The 21377-nt window shown below is 42.9% G+C and overlaps 1 protein-coding gene across 3 annotated transcripts in view; it reads left to right on the forward strand.

Moving 5' to 3' along the window:
• Positions 1–764: 764 nt before the first annotated feature.
• The window catches only part of PRKAA1 (protein kinase AMP-activated catalytic subunit alpha 1), a 34041-nt gene continuing 13428 nt past the window's right edge, over positions 765–21377 (forward strand). Inside the window, exons 1-4 of one of the 3 annotated variants that reach the window (XM_066378481.1) lie at positions 765–914; positions 15380–15521; positions 17564–17657; positions 21176–21320. In XM_066378481.1, the coding sequence (XP_066234578.1) occupies positions 788–914; positions 15380–15521; positions 17564–17657; positions 21176–21320 (508 nt within the window). In that variant the 5' untranslated portion in view covers positions 765–787. Of the gene's footprint in view, positions 915–15379; positions 15522–17563; positions 17658–21175; positions 21321–21377 lie in introns of those variants that run through there. The other 2 variants (XM_066378499.1, XM_066378489.1) reach the window with 2 other exon arrangements.

The raw sequence follows: 21377 nt of genomic DNA on the forward strand, positions 1-21377 counted from the left end.
TTTAGTCGACTCATCTGATGGATGCAACTGTGAGCCTTGTTTTCAGTTCAGTGAGCGCCTTCATTTTTCTGGTAATCTAAAATATTCATTCCTATATATCAAAATGTCTGGGTAATATCCCAGTCCTCGAACGCAAATATAGTCACACAAATTCCCGACCTGTTCCTTCCAACAGTACTTGCTTTGGGGAGGAAATTTCAAGACAGCGCCCAGGAGGAGGCAAGACCCACAACGTACTTGCTGTCGCGGTGCCCGAGAGCAACTTACTGGCCCAAGGTTAAAAGAGTGCGGCGGCGGGGGAGGGAGAGGAGGGGGCAAGGATGGGGCTATGGGGGGCAACGGGATCGAAAAAGCAAGTGAGGACTCTGGGTGGTTTCTAGCTTCCACCCGCGCTGAGAAAAAGAAAACGTTGAAAGGCAGAGGCAGGGCGGCGTCTCAACCCTGTTTCAATACAAGCCACACCTATCTGCCCAGCCCGCGCGGGCTCGGGGCACAGGAGCGCGGTACTCCGGACCCAGCCGGCACCGTCCGGGAGATCCGCGTGGGCAAAGGCCCGGCGGGGCGGAGAGGACCGAAGCGCAGCGCAGCGGGGGCGGCCGGCGGAGACGCGGGCGCGCCGGGGAGACGGGGCCGCCCCGCCCAGGGGAGCGTCGGCGCCGGCGGCGGGCCGGGCCGCGGCAGGCTGCGCAAGGCGGCTGCCAGGGCCCCCGCCCCCGCCCGCGTCCCAACCCTCTCGCCCGCCCGCGGCGTGGCCCTGCCCGCCCCCTCCGCCCCCTCCCGCGGCGCCATGCGCAGACTCAGTTCCTGGAGAAAGATGGCGACAGCCGAGAAGCAGAAACACGACGGGCGGGTGAAGATCGGCCACTACATCCTGGGGGACACGCTGGGGGTCGGCACCTTCGGCAAAGTGAAGGGTGAGGGCCCGTGGGGCGACGCCGGGCCGCCGCCCGGGCCCCGGCGACGGCCGCTTCTTGCCCTTCTTCTCTCTCGCAGCGCCCTGCGCTCCTCGCCTCCCGGGCTGGCCAGCCGGTCCTGCGCCGGCCGGAGCCGAGCCGAGCCCGAGGCCACGGCAGGACTGCGGCCGGCACCCCGACCCGTGGGGGCGCGGTGGGCACCGGTCGCCATGGCGACGGCGCCGCGGCCAGGGGCTCGTCCCAGCGGGGAGGCGGCGCGCGAACTTTCTCAGATGGGCGGGCGGGGCTGCGCGCGCCGCGGGAGCCGGGTGGGCGCGGGGGTCTGGCCGGAGCTCCCGGGGGCGGCTCCTGTCCCGCCGCCGGGCTCCCTCGGCTCCGGGCCAGCCCATCGCTCCCCTGGCGGTGCTCGGCATTGTCCCTGTTTCCTTCCTCCTCGGGAGGCTTGCGACTTACCTGCTCCAGCCTCTTCAGTGTGAAGTCTGTTCTCCCAGACAGGTTGCTTTAGGGGCAGCTTAAATAATTGGGGGGTGGGGAAGGCCATCTTTCGGAAAGGATGACTAATTTTATTTTTTCAGAGGAGTTTATGAACACTAAACTGGTCCTGATTTTGCGATGTACGGTTTATGTTCTGAATGTGGACTCCACGCCTTCAGCGTTTCCGATTTACCAGTTCTGCAGTCTGTGTGCCAAACCCCGTCGTTAGTGCGGATGTTGCCTCCAGATTGTACTTATTAGGTCATTAATGCGGTTCCTTTCCATTTATTTTTACAAGGTATTTATATATTAATGAACAATTTTAGCACACATCATTTGAAAGCTTTTATTTTGTTTTTGAAGAAAAGTGTGGACTGTCTTCCCCTTGTGTTTCAACATGATATTCTGGAAATAGCACGCTTGCTCTCCAGTCCTCCAATTCTGGCACCAGAAGTTTAACTGCAAACTTTGTGAGGCAGATATATTTTTTTCCCTCTAAAATATTGACTTTGTTATTAGGGATGCTGAGGAAAGAAGTATGAAACATAATGATTCATGTATTGGCCTTGGATAAATAATAGTCTATGACGTGAATGTAAATATCAGCCTTGAAAGAAAGAAAAGTTTGTGAAAGTCCGTGCAGTGAATTAACTAACGGAGCCTTGTTCTACTAGAGCTAAATAAACATTTTCTGATTTTATTTAGGGATGGAAGAGGAGAACCCTTCTTTCTCTTCTCTTTCTGAGTCATAGGACTGGAAAATTGCGCTATAGTCCACAGGGAAGCAACCACGATCTTATGAAAATCAGCAAGGCCAACAATGTAAGAAAGTAAGCAAGTGCCAGAATAGGGTAATGACATCCAGTAGCATGGGTCTGTTTTAGGTCAGTAAGAAGGGTTCTGTGCCCTTGAAGTTATTTCTTTATCTTGGCTATGCTGTATCTTTACCTGTCCTGTTAGCAATAATAGACTTTTAGTTTCAATTATTGGTTAGAAATGCTCATTCACACCCCCCCCCCCCCCAGCGATGGCAGTATTGATGCCCTCACCCCTCCCACAATTCTGCTTGGATTGGGATGCTCATTATTCTCCTAGTAGAGACCTCAGCTGAGTCAGGTCTCTCTCTTATTTAGATTTGCTCTGTGACTTTTGGCCTGGCAGATAGGAAAGCAAGAGGGAATTTTTTGTTTTCTAGATTTCATCTGTGATGTGGTTGTGACATGAGGAACAGTGACTGTTGTCCTATAAACTTCACTCCTCCACGTGTGTCAACAACTTCATCAAATAAGTCAACTACTTCCAATATAGAAAGGCCAATATTAGTCAAAGGATCATAGATTTCATATATATGGTTCAGTTTGTTCATCAGTATATTCGTTGATGTTGGGCAGAATCCTCAACCAGTGATTTTTAAGTTGTTAAACAGTTGTGGTGCCTTTTGTGCCAAGTCACAGAAAATCCAACTCAACTTAGCAGGGAACATCTCTTTCTGCAGTTCTTTCTCCAGAGGAGGACCTAGTGTACCTCTTAGGAATCTCATTGGCTCATCCAGTGTCTCTGGCCAGGGATGCCTTGTGCCAATTAGATTAGGCTTGTGTTCCTAAGTAGGCACTAGCAAGGGAAATGGAATTACCCTTAGAGGAATATGGCCACTCTTGGATATGTGAGTGTGTGTGTGTGTGTGTGTGTGGGGGGGGGGCGTAACCTTCTGAAGTACTCGGGATAGTGTGGGGGGACAGGATAGCTACACAAAAATGAGTATTATTAGGAGAAAGGGGGATATATTATAGATGCTCAGTGAGCAGGCAAAAATAGCTATTATAGTGGTGATGTTGGTAACTACTTACACTAGCTTTAATTTGATAAGAGTTCTTATGAATAATATGATTAGCCCTATATTTCAGTGGAGTAGATAGAGCTTTTAAAGTTAAACACATTGGCAAATTTAACATAGAAAATGAGTCTAACAGAAGATGTGATATTGGTATGCAGAAAAATTCCCAATATAATATTCCATGCTTAGATGAAATTTAAGTTTTGAGGAGGGGACTGTAAATTTATATGGATTATTATTATTAATTTTTTGTATTATAGGCTAAAAAAATCCTTTGTTAACTTAGTGGTAACATTTTGAGGAGAAAATTTAAACAGTTAACTAGAGTTAATTTGGAATTATATCTTTTATTACTTACAAGGTTTTTTCCTGGTTGTCAAGGTGCTGAGTTTCCACTCCCTTCCTGGTCAACTCTCCTTTCTTCCCAAGTGGAAGAATTTTAAAAGCATGGATGAACAAAGAGTAATGTGACTATTGCAGTAAATTAAAACGTCAGTTTTTGTTAGTTTTCCAAGAGAAGGCAGCCTCTTTAGTGGGGTGGGTGGTCATCTGCAAATGAGTTGTTTATGCATAGAATCTGTTTATGAAGTTGGTGAGTCTTTCTACATGAAACTGCAATTTCAGGAAAATAATTGACTTCTATTTGTGAATGAATCACAGTGGAAGTCATTTAAATGTTTCTTTTTTTTTGGTATTTTTCTGAAGTTGGAAACGGGGAGGCAGTCAGACAGACTCCCGCATGCGCCTGACCAGGATCCACCTGGCATGCCCACCAGGGGGCGATGCTCTGCCCATCTGGAGCGTCGCTCTGCCACAATCAGAGCCATTCTAGCACCTGAGGCAGAGGCCACAGAGCCATCCTCAGCACCCGGGCAAACTTTTGCTCCAATGGAGACTTGGCTGCGGGAGGGGAAGAGAGAGACAGAGAGGAAGGAGAGGGGGAGGGGTGGAGAAGCAGATGGGCGCTTCTCCTGTGTGCCCTGGCCAGGAATCGAACCCGGGGCTCCTGCACGCCAGGCCGACGCTCCACCACTGAGCCAACTGGCCAGAGCCATTTAAATGTTTCTTTAAGAGAAAGATCTATATATGAACTAGAGCTGGGTGAATCGCAAGTATATAAGATTATATCTCTAAAGCAGAAGTAGAGGAAGATGTACACTCATGTTACTTAGATAAATTTTAAAAACATGCAAAGACACTCATACATTGCTGATGGGAGTATAAATTGGTACCACCTCTGCAGAGTATGATAGTATTTGTTAAAATTAACCTGTAATTCAACTTCTAGTAATTTATCCTATAGATATATTTATGTGTGTGAAATAATGAGTTATTGCTATATTGCTTGAAATGCAAAAGCTCAGAAATAATTTTTTTATTGGAAAATAGTTAAGTTATAGTTTATTTATATAGTGAGATGCTTGCAAACATGAAAATAATAAAGCAAGAGACTGAGTAATTTAGGGAACAATTCCAAAGTGTATTTTTAAGAGGAAAATAAGCAGGTAGTAGAACACTGAATAGTATACCTATCATTTCTGTATAAAAAGCAGGGCAAATATACTGATATGTATCTAAGTGTAGCTACTATGTATGGAGTGTCTCTTAGAGATACACATCAAACTGTAACTTTTGTTCAGGGGAGAACTGGTTACCGCGGGAAATTTCACTGTATACTTTTGTACTTTTGAGTTGTGTTCAAAAGAATATACAAAATTAAGTTTGCAAGATAAGCATAGGGAACCCATGTCACTATATTGTTTATGGATTCATACTTGGGAAGAACACATTGAAGATAGTAGTTGTCACTGGGGAGAGAGGAAGGGGAGAGATTGGAACAATACCACTGGGCTTCAGTGGTACTGGTTTTTTATTTTTTTATTTTTTTTATTTTTTAGGAAACAGCGACAGAGAGAGTCAGAGAGAGGGATAGATAGGGACAGACAGACAGGAATGGAGAGAGATGAGAAGCATCAATTATCAGTTTTTTGTTGCGACACCTTAGTTGTTCATTGATTGCTTTCTCATATGTGCCTTGACCATGGGGCAGCAGACCAAGTAACCCCTTGGTCAAGCCAGCAACCTTGGGTCCAAGCTGGTGAGTTTGTTTTTTTTTCTTTTTGCTCAAGCCAGATAAGCCCACACTCAAGCTGGCGACCTCGGGGTCTCGAACCTGGGTCCTCCGCATCCCAGTCCGACGCTCTAGCCACTGCGCCACCGCGTGGTCAGGCTTCAGTGGTACTGTTTTATTGCTTAAACTAGCGGTGGGTGAGACAGGGATATTTGGTATGCCTGTAGGGGCTTCTGAAATGTTTTGTTAAAAGGTAGCTTTCTCAAATTTCCACCTATAGCTTTTAAAGTTTACCCTTCTCCAGGATTGTTTTTTCCCCTAATTTAGAAGTGAGATCTTTATTCTTTTAATTTTAGAGTGGGGGTGAAATTGTCAACTGATTAAAATATCTTCAGTAGCTATTTCTATCATTGTGGGTGGCATCTCTTTCCTATTTAAATTCCTGTCTTTCAAAGTATGATCTTGCTCCGCTTCAGGATTACATGTGTGATTAGGAGAACATTTGTTACAGTGTTCTACAGTTAAGACAGAGTTCCCTTTAGAGAGCAAGAATAGGTTGTTAGCTAATATTTAGTTGACTAATCAGCTGTTCTTGTGAGGGAGATGTGAATTCCAGTAACCTGTGAGTGATGTGCAAGGCTTCCATTTCTTTCAAAAGCAACACCTTAGTGCTACTGTAAACAGTGAGTGTGAAGAGTAAACTTTTGAGCTTGGGAAGGGGGGGCATCTCAGTAATGCACGTCCTGACAAGGTCCATTGATGATGTTGATTGATTATTGTATTGTCAGTATCCGTGGTTGACATCAAAGCCGCCTGGCCAACTCAGGTTCAGGTTTGATTCGAACAGACAGTAAGGAATCAACAGAGCGGAAAACTGGTGTTCCCTCCTTTAATCCTAGCTCGCACCTGGCTGGTGAGAATATACACACACTGGGTTCCAAACCCCACTCGTTAAGTGCTCACAACGCTACTGACTTATCTGAGTTTTCCTAGAATCAAAGGCTAACACCTTGTCAGTCTTATTCACTTCTTTTCCATATCTCCTTCTCCTCCACAAACTGGCTTCTCCTTCCCCTAATCCGCGTTCTGGCTGCCTCCTCCACGTGGCCTCCCTGCCCTGCCTTCATGTGCTCTTCTAGAACGAAATCACTCTACCCAAGAACAACGTGGCCTCCTAGGTCCTCCTTTTAAAACCTTTTGGAGTGAAAGCCCTCCCCCAACACACATTAGTATAATTGCACCCATCCCAAGCAAGGAGGGCAACTAATATTATCACCTGGGCTACGGACATCCATGTGGGCAGCACTATCTTGAACAAAAGGAGCATAATATATTTTATCTGCCCAACAGTTATAGAGCAGCAATTCATTTGGCTGCAAATCAGTGGAGAATATTTAGTTTTGAGAGAACTAGGTTTATTGTGAGGCTTAAACATGTTAATCTGTGTTTCCTAATCTATCAGACACTGTAGCTTCAAAAGTATCATGCTATTGAAATTCTGATATTGAAGTATTTTGGTAATTGGGTTCATGGCAAATATTTCTGTTCCTGTAAGTAAGGCAGACACACGGATTTTCATATGAAGGCCTTAAATTTCCAAGATTTGATGGAAAGAAGGAGAAGAATAGTTAAAGGGGATACTGCCTCATCTGAAAGAACAAGTATTTTAGAGTCGTAAGTGTTGGGACATTATTTGAAAACCTTGGAAGGAAAAACCTATATCTAACTAAGACCAGGAAATACCAGGTTTAACAACTGGTAACAGGTTTCTTTACTACAGGGCTTTCCAGAGCCCTTGCTGTGTTACTGTGCACAGTGAGTTTTGAAAAGGGAGAACATATGTCCTTTCCCGGACTTCCTTGACTGTGACACCGTTTTCCGTGTCCTGGTGTGTAGAGAGTACTGTAGGAAATCTATGACAGTAACTTCAGTTTTGTGATTTTTATAGTCCATAGAAACTTAGAACCCCTATGTTAGAACACTGCAGAGGGTGGTCAGAATTGGTTCTTGCTAGTCTGTGAAAGATGAGTTCCCAAAGCAGGAAACCACAGGGCGGGGACATATAATCTAGGAGCAGGAAGTCCTGTCCACCAAGTGACTGGTACGGATGCCACCCTGGGAGGGCACAGAGCAGTGCTGCTGCGCGCCCACGCCGGCGTCTGTTCGCCTCCCAGTCGTGGATAGTGTGTCCCATCTGAGAGAACTAGGGCATATGTAGTACAAGTTAGAAAACCTGTTTTCACAGGAGATTGCTTCTGTTAACTTGTTAATGGTAAGCCTCATTTTAGAAAAGTCACCTATAAACTGGTAAGCATACTGTATCTGTTTTCTAGGGTGGTAGTAACAAAGTACCACACACTGCATGCCTGAAAACCACAAATTTTACTCTCAGTTCTGGCGGCCAGAAGCCCAGAACTGGGTTAAGTTAGTAATCAAGGGTGAAGTTAGTAGGGTCACAGCCTTTCTGACAGCACTAGGGGAGAGTCTGTTCCTTGCCTCTTCTGGCTTCTGGTGGCTGCTGGCGTTCCTTGGCTTGTGGCTACGAATCTAGTCTCTACCTCGGCCTTCATGTGGCCACTTCTAAGTGTGTGTGTGTGTGTGTGTGTCCTTGTGTGTTTCTGTGTTCTCTCCTCTTATTAGGACACCAGTTGTTAGATCAGAGCTCACCCTAAACCTAGAATGATCTCATCTTGAGATCCTTAACTAATTACCTTTGCAAAGACCCTATTTCTAAATAAGATTGTTTTCTGAGGTTCCAGGTGGACTCGAATTTGGGAAGGAGGGACACTATTCAACCCACATCAGTTGTCATTATATTTTATACACTTACAGTTTTATGCTTGTCATGTCTTTTTTTTTTTTAATTTATTTGTTTTTTTTATTTTTTTTACAGAGATAGTGAGTCAGAGAGAGGGATAGACAGGGACAGACAGACAGGAACAGAGAGATGAGAAGCATCAATCATTAGTTTTTCGTTGCACGTTGCGACACCTTAGTTGTTCATTGATTGCTCTCTCACATGTGCCTTGACCGCGGGCCTTCAGCAGACCGAGTAACCCCTTGCTGGAGCCAGCGACCTTGGGTTCAAGCTGGTGGGCTTTTGCTCTAACCAAATGAGCCCTCGCTCAAGCTGGCGACCTCGGGGTCTCGAACCTGGGACCTCTGCATCCCAGTCTGACGCTCTATCCACTGTGCCACCGCCTTGTCAGGTGTCATGTCTTCTTAATAATACCTTAATTTTTAGGCCCTGGCTGGTTGGCTCAGTCGTGGATAGTGTGTCCCATCTGAGAGAACTAGGGCATATGTAGTACAAGTTAGAAAACCTGTTTTCACAGGAGATTGCTTCTGTTAACTTGTTAGAATGTTGGCATACAGAAGTCCAGGGTTTCATTCCCGGTCAGGGCACACAGGAGAAGTGACCATCTGCTTCTCCACCCCCCATCTCTCTCTCTCTCTCTCTCTCTCTCTCTCTCTCTTTCTCTCTCATTCTCTCTCTCTCGCTCTTTTTCTCTCTCTCTCCCCCCCAACCCCCACTCGAATGGTTTGAGCAAAGTTGGCTCCTGGCATTGAGGATGGCTCCATGGCCTCCACCTCAGAAGCTAAAAATAGCTTGGTTGCCGAGCTACGGAGCAATGGCCCCAGATGGGCAGAGTATCACCCCCTAGTGGGCTTGCCTGGTGGATCCCCATTAGGGCCTATTCGGGAGTCTGTCTCTGCCTCCCTGCCTCTCACTTAATTAAAATAATATACCTTAATTTTTGAGTAACTTAAATTGCTTTGAAAGAATAAATAATTGTCTTCTCAGTATCTTGTCTTAAAACATTGAAATTTAAATAAGGTAGATTTTTATAGACTGGATTAATTTTCTCATAGGAAAAAGGTCACAGTACTAGTGCCTGGCATATAGTAGTTGCAGGCACTCATTAACTACTTCTTAAGTGAATGAATGAATTTCTAGCATAATTATTATTTAATCTGTTAGTCTTTTAAAACTGTAAGACTATAAATTACGGATTCCTTTGATATGTTAACTTTTAGTTGTGTTTTATTAAAAGATATTTATATTTGTTTATTATACTATGTAATGTCCTTTTGAGGATTCTCTTTTTTAAAAAGAAATTACTACATTTTACTTAGCATTTTTGGAAAAAGCGCAATACTTTGGGTCAGATCTGGTTGCCAGTTTTGGCTTTGCAAGCCACTAGCTGTGTAACCTCAGAGAAGTTATCTCATCTTCCTATGCTTCACGACCTGTCAAGTGAGGCTGTTAACACTGATCTCCAGAGGTTGGGGAGAGTCAGAGTCAGCATATCTGAAGTATGTCATGAATATTCACTAGTAAATTGTATACCTAAATTACATTATATATACACTAGATTCACAGTTTTTTTAAAATTGTATTCATTTTTTCAAAAACATTTAAACTCAGGTGAGTTTTTTTTTTCCATTAATTTGAGAGAGGCACAAACCCAGACGGTGACCCCTTGCTCAAGCCAGTGACCTTTGGGCTCCAGCCGGCGACCTTGGGGTTCTGAACTTGGGATCTCAGAATTCCAGGTTTGTATTCTGTCCACTGTGCCACCACTGGTTAGGCTAAAATGTTCGTTTTTTGGGTGAGCTTAATGTGTATCCTTGCCTTTATTCTTTTGTATTGTAAATTTTTTTACCTTACAATTTATATATTTTATTTATTTATTTTTATTTTTTTATTTTTTAAGATTTTTATTTATTCATTATAGAGAGGGGAGAGAGAGAAAGAGAGAAGAGGGGAGGAGCAGGAAGCATCAACTCCCATATGTGCCTTGACCAGGCAAGCCCAGGGCTTTGAACCGGCAACCTCAGCGTTTCCAGGTTGACGCTTTACCCACTGCGCCACCACAGGTCAGGCACTATTTATATATTTTAGTTTAAAAATTTGTTTTAGAGAGAGAAGAAGGGAGAGGGAAAGAGAGAGAAGGAAAGAAAAGAAGGGAGGTAGGGAAGAAGGGAGGGAGGGAGAGAAGGAAAGAAAAAAGGAATGAGAGAGGAAGGGAAGGAGGGAGGGAGAGGGAAAAGAAGGAAGGAAGGAAGGGAGGAAGGAAGGAAGGAAAGAAAAAGGAAGGAAGGAAAGAAAGGAAGGAAGGAAAGAAAGGAAGGAAGGAAAGAAAGGAAGGAAGGAAGGAAGGAAAGAAGGAAGAAAGAAAGGAAGGAAAAGAAGGAAGGGAAGGAGGGAGGGAAGGAAAGGAAGGACATCAGTTTGTTCCTTGTTCCACTTATTCATGTATTCACTGGTTGGTGCCCTGACCGGGAATTGAACCCTCAGCGTTGGTGTATTGGTCAGCATTGGTATATTGGGTTGACACTCAAACCAACTGGACTACCTGCCCAGGATGCCTTACAGTTATTTTATCATCAGAGGCCAGGAAGGTCCCAGGAATCCAGGGTGCTTTTGGTCAGTGCTGTTTTCACTGGGAGCATTAACTGGGCTAGAGTTAACTAAGATGCTTACTTAGTACATGATGCCAAGTGAATTTGAGAGAATGCTTTGACTCTCCTCTTGCAGTCCCTTATTTATGACAGAGTATATGTCTGGAGATTTGGATAACCCTAATTTGTGTGTGTGTGTGTGTGTGTGTGTGTAACAGGGGGACAGATAGGGACAGACAGGAACGGAGATGAGAAGCACCAATTCTTCGTTGGTGCACCTTAGTTGTTCATTGATTGCTTTCTCATATGTGCCTTGACTGGTGGGGGGCTACAGCAGACGAAGTGGCCCCTTGCTCAAGCCAGATGAGCCACGCTCAAACTGGTGAGCTCGAGGATTCAAACCTGGGTTCTCCACGTCCCAGTCCAACACTCTATCCACTGCGCCACTGCCTGGTCAGGCCTCACTTGTTTCTTAAAGTTACTTAGGCTTGAAATGAAATGGAGCAGGGTGTGATATGAGGGGAGACTGGTTGATTTGAGATGGAGTTCAGTCCTAAAGGGATTCTGCTTTAATATCTTATTTCCAAGTCTCAGTCTGCCAGTATTATCCGGTATTGGGTGTATTTCCTAGTCTGTTTCCATTGTGCGGTTAATGGAAAAAGGTTCTTAGTAAACCAGAACCTAGAGATCTTGGGGATACTTGGAACAGATGAGATTACTATTTCTTCAGGTATCCATAAATTAGGTCTCCGAGAGAAAATATTTCCTGAGTTGTGTTTTAACCATTAAGTTGACTGCTCTTAATCACACTTGTTTGGTATTGGAGGTTGGAGAGAGCCATCTCAGAAATAAGAATGTGCTCGATTTCCACAATTTATTTTAGCTGGGACTGTAGGGTTTTCTTCCTCACTAATTTCATGTATATTTTAATGAGGTTTTGCTAGAAGTATATCTCCTGCGTTCTGCTTGCTACTCTGCCATCTTTCTGGACGCTACTGTATTTTCTTAGCCATGGATGGTTTTGAGATTATTGAGCTGTGTAAAAGGTAGTTAAATTTAGAGATTCCTTTTACATTGTAGTCATTTAAAGGTGGCATTTTACCTTATGAGTCTGCCATAACCCTTTGGGTTACAGTTGTCTGCACTGAAGTTGTGGCTGCTCATTTGCTGCAAAGATTTGCGTTGTGGAGGTACTGTGAAGGTTAAAGGATCTGGACAAAATGGAAGTTGAACTTAGTTGTAAGTTGTATTCCTTTCACAAAATTTTTTATTTATTGAGTTTTTGGGGGGGAGAGGAAGGGAGAGAGAAACATTGATCTGTTGTTTCATATATTTATGCGTTCATTGGTTGATTCTTGTATGTGCCATGACTAGGGTTTGAACCTGCAACCTGGGTGGGTGTATTGGAACAATGCTTTAACTAATTGAGCTACCTGGCCAGGGCTGTAAATTGTATTCTTGAAAAGGATTGAGAATTAGGATTCTGACTTAAGCACTTTTTTCTTTTACTCATATATAACAAAGGCTTTTTTCTCCCATTGTGAAATACCTATATAAGTTGATCTTGGCTTTAATATTTTAATTAAAATATTTAAGCAAAGTAGCCAATGCTTAAAAACACTTAAAGCAGTGAGGAACTCCCCCATCCAGTTCTGCCTTTCTCAGTTGCAGTGGCTGTGGTGTGGCAGAAGAGCCTATCACTCATTGTTTTGGTTAGCACTCATTGTTTTGGTTAGCCTGGTGCAGAAAAATGTTGACTTGTTGAAAACTATTGAACCCAATGATCTCTGAGTTTTTGGGTTTTGTTTTTTTTAAAATTTTTTTACAGAGACAGAGAGAGAGTCAGAGTGAGGGATAGACAGGGACAGACAGACAGGAACGGAGAGATGAGAAGCATCAATTATTAGTTTTTCGTTGTGCATTGTGACACCTTAGTTGTTCATTGATTGCTTTCTCATATGTGCCTTGACCATGGGCCTTCAGCAGACCGAATAACCCTTTGCTCGAGCCAGCGACCTTGGATCCAAGCTGGCGAGCTTTTTGCTCAAGCCAAATGAGCCCGTGCTCAAACTAGCAACCTCAGGGTCTCGAACCTGAGTCTTCCACATCCCAGTCTGACGCTCTATCCACTGCGCCCGGCCTGGTCAGGCATTTTTTGGGGTTTTTTAAGGGATAGTGAGGCTCAGCTTTATCCCAAACCCCAGCTCAAGCAGGAAAGCCTGTTAAGATTGGCATGAAAGAAACTCTTTAAGATAATGTTTTAAACAGGGGAAGTTTAAAGTACCAATATTGAGTTTTCAACTTAGAAATAGTAAAAAATACTGTTATTAACCTCTTTGGGCTCATAATCCAATACCACTAACTGGACAGCTTAACCACAGACATTTCTTTACTTACAGTTTGGAGGCTAAAAGCCTGAGATGGAGGTTTAAGGGGATTCGGATTCTTCTGAGGACTCTGGCCTGAGTTTGCAGATGGCTGCCTCTGCCGCTGTGTGCACAGGGTCTCCTGGGCATGCCCCTGTTGTCCCTGTGTGTCCAAACGGCTTCGAGCGACACCAGTCGGGCTGAACTAGAGCCTACCTGAATTACCTCATTTTAGCTTAGTCCCGATCTCCAAAGACTGTCGCATTCTGAGGGACTAGGGGTTAGAGCTTCACTATCTCAACTTGGGGGGAGACATAATTCAGTCCATAACAAATGCAACCAACTAAGAGGGGATTTCTTGCTATCATCACCCTTGATTTTCAGCTGATGATGATCGAGTGTGCCAGAAAAGCTCTCTGCTAATGGTCTCACCAACTATTCTCATTTAGAAGAAAATGTTATCTTCCTGTAAAGCTAAACCCTAAATCATTTATTTAAAAATTAAAGAAAAAATTTGCAAAGCATTACATGTATATTTTAAAAGGTCAAATAGTGCCAAGGTGTATTTATAAGACAGAATTCCTTATCCCCACTTTCATCTCTTAGCTATTTCTTCTTATATATTTATCTCTCTTTTATTATTATTAATATGATTTATTTGGGCACTGGTCAATAATGTCATGTAGGTTTCAAGTGTTTTTTTTCTTTTTTTTTAAACCTCCACATTTCGAATTGATATGTGCATGCATATAAGCATTCTCTTCATTCTTACTGACTTCTTCTTATGGTAGATGAGGATATTAGTTCTCTTATACCTTTTCCTCTACACCTTCATTCTCCTAATAAAATTATATCTTTCTTTAAAAATCCCATATTTTTTATAATTGTGATAGCATAAAGTTATTTGGTAAGCCAATACTATGATTGTATTTTCTTACAGAACTTTTAATTTTCCTTGAGTTCTTTTACCTCATTTCTTTTTATTTGCTTAATTTTCATTGAGCCTGAGTTCCCCCACATCTTAAATGTCTTTGTAAAGCCTGTCAGTACAACATTCCATGCTTTCAAAGTTGGAAGACAATTTATTCCACGGAAAAATCACCGTCTTGGAGCTCCTGTGATGTGGATTTGTTGATTCTGGGCCTGTTCTCCATCTGTTACCAAAGACTTTGCTTCATTACTGTATCTGTGATGCTCTTAGTTTTTCTCCTATATTGGATACCATCTTCCTGGTTTCCTTGCTGATTTTGAGAGAATATGTGTTCTCAAGTAGGTTCTTGAGAAAGGGTGAAGAGAAATGAAATTTTTGGAGACTTTGCCTCTATAAAAACATTTAAATTCTACCACAATTGAGTATCAGGGCATTACATTCAAAATGAAAAGGCAATCACTTAATTTTTTTTCTTATTTTTAAAAATAGAAACTATATGCTCACAAACCAAATTTTAAAAATTTCAAGGGGTTATGGAGAGGGGAAGATTGCCCATAGCACAAGGGAGTTTTTTGGGCTGATGGAACCGTTCTGTGTCGGATTATAATAGTGGTTACACCAGTTTCAACGTGTTAAAATCTATAGAACTGTATAGCAAAAGAAAGGAGTTCAGTCTGTATGTCTGATAGCTTAAAAAAATGAAAAATAAATTAAGAGCATTTAATGGTATAAAAAGGAAGTCTCTTTTTCTTCTCCCTCCCTTAGCCTTCCAGCCTTCCTTCCCAGAACTACTCTTACCAGATTCTTATGTATTCTCCTGTTTAATCAACTCCAGTAAACATTTATGGGTAAATCAGGCAAAATCGAAAGGAAGTTAAATTTGCTCAGTTATTTTCTGAGAATGCTAAGATCACTACTCTTTTTTTTTTTTTTTTTGTATTTTTCTGAAGCTGGAAACGGGGAGAGACAGTCAGACTCCCGCATGCGCCCGACCGGGATCCACCCGGCACGCCCACCAGGGGCGAAGCTCTGCCCACCAGGGGGCGATGCTCTGCCCCTCCAGGGGCGTTGCTCTGCCGCGACCAGAGCCACTCTAGCGCCTGGGGCAGAGGCCAAGGAGCCATCCCCAGTGCCCAGGCCATCTTTGCTCCAATGGAGCCTTGGCTGCGGGAGGGGAAGAGAGAGACAGAGAGGAAGGAGGGGTGGGGGGTGGAGAAGCAAATGGGCGCTTCTCCCTGGCCAGGAATCGAACCCGGGTCCCCTGCACGCCAGGCTGACGCTCTACCGCTGAGCCAACCGGCCAAGATCACTACTCTTACAATGTGTCTAAATATGTAACTAATCAAGCCCAGCACTAATGCATTAAAATGATTTCTCCTTCAGTTGGCAAACACGAACTGACGGGGCATAAAGTTGCTGTGAAGATACTCAATCGGCAGAAGATTCGAAGCCTCGATGTGGTCGGAAAAATCCGCCGAGAAATTCAGAACCTCAAGCTTTTCAGGCATCCTCACATTATTAAACTGTAAGAACTGATTATATTGAATATAGTCGTAACCCTTTTTTGTCATTTTTGCTAACCTGATTATAATACGATCAGTGAGAAAGATGACTGACATTTCTTTGGTCTATTCTTGAGGGTTTTGAAGTCTCTTCCTGTTGATGTATTTATCTAACTCCACTGATGGTCACTTAAACCTATGTTCCTGTTTTCCCTTGTGCTTTTCAGCAGTTATCTTTCTTATTCTTTCTTGTCTACTGGGTCAGTGCCCTTCTGATTGATAATATTCAGCATCCCCTTTGCTGCAGAACCAATAGTGATCTACTTGTACAAACTTTTTTTTTTAAATTTATTGATTTTAGGGAGAGGGGAAGAGAGAAACATCGAGTTATTGTTCCACTTATTTATGCGTTCATTGGTTGATTCTGGTGTGTGCCCTGATGAGGGATCAAACCCACAACCTTGGTGCATTGGGACAGTGCTCTAACCAACTGAGCTACCCGGCCAGGGCTGCTCAGTACGAACTCTTAACCTCCAAATTTCCACGTGTCAGTTAGCCTCACCAGATACAGTGCAGCAAAATGTGTTTCCCTTGTGTTGTTTACATCTGATATAACAATTAATAAATAATAGACTATCAGGAGTCCAGTATTTCGAAAGGAAAGTCACGATTCTGTTATCTTACAGTTGCCAGCTGTGGAGTTTTCAGATAGTTCGTTTACTGCTCAGCTTTATTCTGTAGGCTATGAGGTAAAGTGACTTAGGCTTCTGTGCTGAACGGCAGATAAAAAAATTTGCTTCACCCTCACCTCTCGTTTATTGAGGTGCCAGGTTGTAAATACTGTCCCTCTGCTGATAACCCAAATATCCATCTCCTGCTTTGAAGCCTCTTCCCCGAACCCTAGACTCACATGCCCACTGCCTGCCTTACACCTCCGTGTGGATGTCCACGAAGCATGTGAAACTCATTGTGGCTGAAACAAATCTCTGTTACCTTCCCGAACTTGCTCCTGCCACCGTTGTCACCATCTCAGTTACCATCCAGTTTCTCAGGGCAGAAACTTAGGAACCATTCTCGACTTCCCTGTTGCTCTCACTTCTTGCCATCCATTCCATCTTTTCCTTCTCCGTTCCTTCATTGCCATCCACCTGGTCTGAGCTACCTTCATCTCGCTTGTGGACTATTGCCTTAGTTCCTGCATCAGCCTTTCCAGTTCTTTATGATGCTGCCAAGTTAGCCTGTGAACAGGCCAGATCATGGGACTACTGTTGCCTTAGTTCCTGCATCCGCCTTTCCAGTTCTTTATGATGCTGCCACAGTTAGCCTGTGAACAGGCCAGATCACGTGACTACTGTTGCCTTAGTTCCTGCATCCGCCTTTCCAGTTCTTTATGATGCTGCCACAGTTAGCCTGTGAACAGGCCAGATCACGGGACTACTATTGCCATAGTTCCTGCATCCGCCTTTCCAGTTCTTTACGAGGCTGCCTCAATTAATGTGTGAATAGGCCAGATCACGTGACTACTTTAAAACCTTCATCTCCCTTAGAGTAAGAGCCAGAGCTCCATCATGGCTTGTGAGATCCTTGGGCCTCCCATCGGCTTCACATCCTGTCTCTCTCTCCCAGCTCACGCTGTGCTCGCCTTCTTACCATTGCTTGACCATGCCAGGCAGGCTTCCCCTGGGGGGCCTTTGCACTTGCCATTGTTCCCTCTGCCCGGTTCACCTTCTAGATCACAGCACAATCTACTCCCTTACTCTCATTATGCTCTGCCCAGCTGTTACTTGATCTTTGAGGCCTTACTTCACCGCTCCATGTGAAAGGGTCCCCTTAGTTTGCTTTATTGCTCTTAATAGCATGCTCTACCACCTGAGATCCTGCTTACTTATTTCATGTGTGCCCTGGCCCCGAGAACATGAACTCCAGGAGGGCAGAGCAGTTTTGTTCCTGCAGTTTTCTCAGCTCCTAGCGCAGTACCTGGCATATTATAGGTGCTTAGTAAATACTTATTGAGTGAATGAATATACATGTGTTAATACTGGTAGATAATGTTTTCTCTCACCAGGTACCAGGTCATCAGTACACCATCTGATATTTTCATGGTGATGGAATATGTCTCAGGAGGAGAGCTATTTGATTATATCTGTAAAAATGGAAGGGTAAGCAGTTCTGATTTAATCCTGTATCTATTTTGTAACTCCCCTTATCCCTTGCTAGCTTCAAGATACCGGAAAGCAATTTTGTTGAGAGGTCTATTTAATAACCTTTTCCCCTTAGTCATACATTTGTGTAGACGTATAGATTATTTAGAGTTAATAAGGACCTTAAAGATTATTTCCCTAGCCTGCTTACACAGACATGGAAACTGAGACTTACAGTTTGTATCTACTCAAGGTCACATGATTTATTAGTAACAGAATTAGAATAAGACCACAGAACTCATGAACCTCAGACTTAATGCTTCGGGGGCATACAAATATTTCTAATGTATACCTTAAAGTATATATTTAGTCCTTACAAAATATGCTCTTAAATACTTAAAAACCTAGGCCTTGGTAGTCAACCCTAGCCACATTTAAGTTGCATTCAGTTTTTGGTTTCAGAAGTCTGATGTACCCGAAGTAGGAAGGACAGGCTCCATGAAGGAGGTGGGACTTGGACTTAAAGAATTTAGAGCTCGAAGGAGCTGGAGAAGACATTTCAAACAGTATCTTAAGTGGCAGATTCCGACCCTGAACACTGCTCCTGCCGTCCAGGCTGTATGTGTGGTGGGCAAAAGCCTCTCACAGGAAGAGCCGTATCTAGTGCTGAGAGTCCATTTCCTCCCCTCCCAATCTTCAGTTCTTTATATCCTTCAGTCATTTATTCTATATAGCATATGTTTACTTTCATCAAACTCAACTCCTTAACCAGTTAATTCTGATTTGCCATTTCTTAACATAGTCCCTTTAAGTTTCAAGGATTCTACTCTTGTATTCAGTATTCCCCCTCCTCGCCCCTTTTCTGCCTGGAGAAAAATGGAAGTAGGCACAAGATGAATTGGTATTTTGTTTTCTCTTTCATTCTTTATTTCTTTGTCAGTTCACTTTATATTACAGGCATTTTCTTCTGTTTTTATCTGCTGCTTATTAAAGTTTCATTTATCCTGTTTGCTATTTCAAAATCTTTCTTGTTTTCTGAAATTTTTTTTAAACACCTTTTTCTTCCACAGATGTACTAATCTTACCTGTCTGCAGACAATTAGTGACATTTTTTTTCTTGTGTTCCTTGCATCATTTCTGTACACTGTGCTCACCGCTCTGTTCTTTTAGGTTCAGCTCATTGGTCCTTTTCTTTTGGGCATTGGCTCTTCCTCATTGGCTGTCCACTCATTTGAGAGTGAGGGACTCAGTGCCAAGCTCATGTGTATAGAACTTACTGATTGGTGGACCTCCCCATAGGTTGATTAGGTAGGGACCTGTCCATTTTCTTAGGGTACACCAAATGTCAGTAATTACAAGTATCTTTCCTTGGGTTGGAGAGTTGCTTCACAAGAAGCCTTGCAGTTGCCTTGAGAGCCTCAGCTCAGCTGCCAGCGTTTGGAGGCTGAATGGGGCAGAGGGCTGCAGGGAGGGGTCACTAGGTAGTGTGTTGACTTTCACTTAGTCCCCATGTTTTCCTTCTGGCACCTCATCCCTGCCTTGGTGTCCCGGAGGACAGAGCTGGGTCAGCCTGGCTGGAGAGTAAATAATGGGTCTTCCTCCCTCGTAGAGGTGAGTTTAAAACTTCTTTCTTCAACCAGTTGTCCTGTTTTCAGCCCACCTCTCATGTCTACCATCAAAAATTCACAATACTTCCAGTTTCTGAGCCTTTCCAAGGTCCTGTGTACAGGCAGGTTCATTATTGGCTTCCATCCCTGTAGGCTTAGGTCTCAGCGTCTTCTGGTTGGCGAAGTCTTTATCACTGTTCATCCGCTCTCCAGCTCAGTGACTCCTTGGTCACTGCTGTTTCTTCTCTGGTTCTTTTTGTCCTTGTATACTAATGTCATTTTAGTAATGTTTCAGGGAGTGGAGACGAAAGGTTCGGTCTGCCATTTTTAACTGGAACTATGCCTTGACTTCCCTAACCTTCCTTTGTAGAATTCCCCTCTTTCATCCTCTGCATTGTATTTATTATGAACATAGTATAGTCTTCATTTTTGTAGCCTATCTAGTTATTTTACCTCAGATTTTGTCAGATGAATTAAATTTTCTTCTCTTTCACATTTGGAACACATTCTTTTTTTTTTTAATTTTTTTTACGGGGGGGGGGGATAGGGATGGACAGGGACAGACAGGAATGGAGAGAGTTGAGAAGCATCAATCATTAGTTTTTTGTTGCGACACCTTAGTTGTTCATTGATTGCTTTCTCATATGTGCCTTGACTGTGGGGCTTCAGCAGACTGAGTAACCCCTTGCTCAAGCCAGTGACCTTGGGTCCAAGCTGGTGAGCTTTGCTCAAACCAGATGAGCGCGCGCTCAAACTGGCGACCTCAAGGTCTCGAACCTGGATCCTCTGCATCCCAGTCCAGCGCTCTATCCACTGTGCCATCGCCTTGTCAGGCGGAACACATTCTTTTTTCCTTTTGTATATTTGATTATAAAATGATTTCTAGAAGAAATGCAGAAATAAAAGTTTAGATTGTTCATGTATTAGTATTTTTTTAGAGGAAGGATATCTCATAGTACTTGGATAGTTTTAATTTTGCTTTCAAAAAAATTATATTATCTTTTCTCCCAGAGTGCCCGTGCCATTTAAGGTATAAAAGTCTGGTTTTAGAATCCTAATTTGTGGCCTCTCCTAGAGGGTTGCATATTATAGTCCTTTGCCTTATAAGGATTAATAACATTTATTAAATCTGACTTCCTGGGAACAAGCATGCCCAAATACTGACAATGGGGGAAAAAAACATAAAATAAGGAAATATGAATAAATGAAAAGATAATCTTTTAAAGAATATTTTTTAAAAAGTTGTTGCAGCATGAGAATTTTTTCAGTAAGCAAAGTAAAGATAAATGCCTTTATTTTATAAAATAAGTGGAATTAAAGTTTTTTTTGTTAAAATTAAAACATTTTATTTCAGAATATAAAATAAGGTGGTTGCTTGCTAATTCATTAACAATGCTTAAATGTGACTTACTCATATAGTCTAAAATAGTATCCCCACCACGACATAATTCTGTGTCCTTATCCTGCTTATTTTTCTTCAAAGCACTATCATTTATTTTATTATCTATTTTTGTCATCTGTATTAGGTGCTTTGTTTTATTTGTTGCTATATATCATTAAACAGTACCCAGCACATTGAAGGTGTTCAATAAAATATTTGTTAAAGAAATGAAAGATGAAACATTTTCAGTTTATGGGAAAGAACAGTTTTAAGCAGAGATTGAAACTCTTTGAAATGGCTCATGAGATTTAAAGGAAAGCAAGCTATAACAATGTGTTAACATTAGAAAGTTACTGGTTTGGGTTCCCAGATCCTCTTGGCATTTCTGTTTTGTGCTGCATGTATCTCTTCTGCATTTCAAAAGTATCTTATAAGTGAGGTTCATTAGGAAGGTTTTGTGCATTCACAGTCTTATGGGTTGGAGAATTATAGGTAGAAGAACTTCCTTTGAAAGACACACTTTTAAGATGCCTCTCTACTTTCCTTAGCTGGATGAAAAAGAAAGTCGACGTCTGTTCCAACAAATCCTTTCTGGTGTGGATTACTGTCACAGGCATATGGTGGTCCATAGAGATTTGAAGCCAGAAAATGTCCTGCTTGATGCACACATGAATGCAAAGATAGCTGATTTTGGTAAGGAGATTTTTATAGTTTCATACGTTCATTTTGTTTAACGAACATGAGTAGCCT

Source organism: Saccopteryx leptura, chromosome 1 (assembly GCF_036850995.1).
Source record: "Saccopteryx leptura isolate mSacLep1 chromosome 1, mSacLep1_pri_phased_curated, whole genome shotgun sequence".
Taxonomy (NCBI): domain Eukaryota; kingdom Metazoa; phylum Chordata; class Mammalia; order Chiroptera; family Emballonuridae; genus Saccopteryx; species Saccopteryx leptura.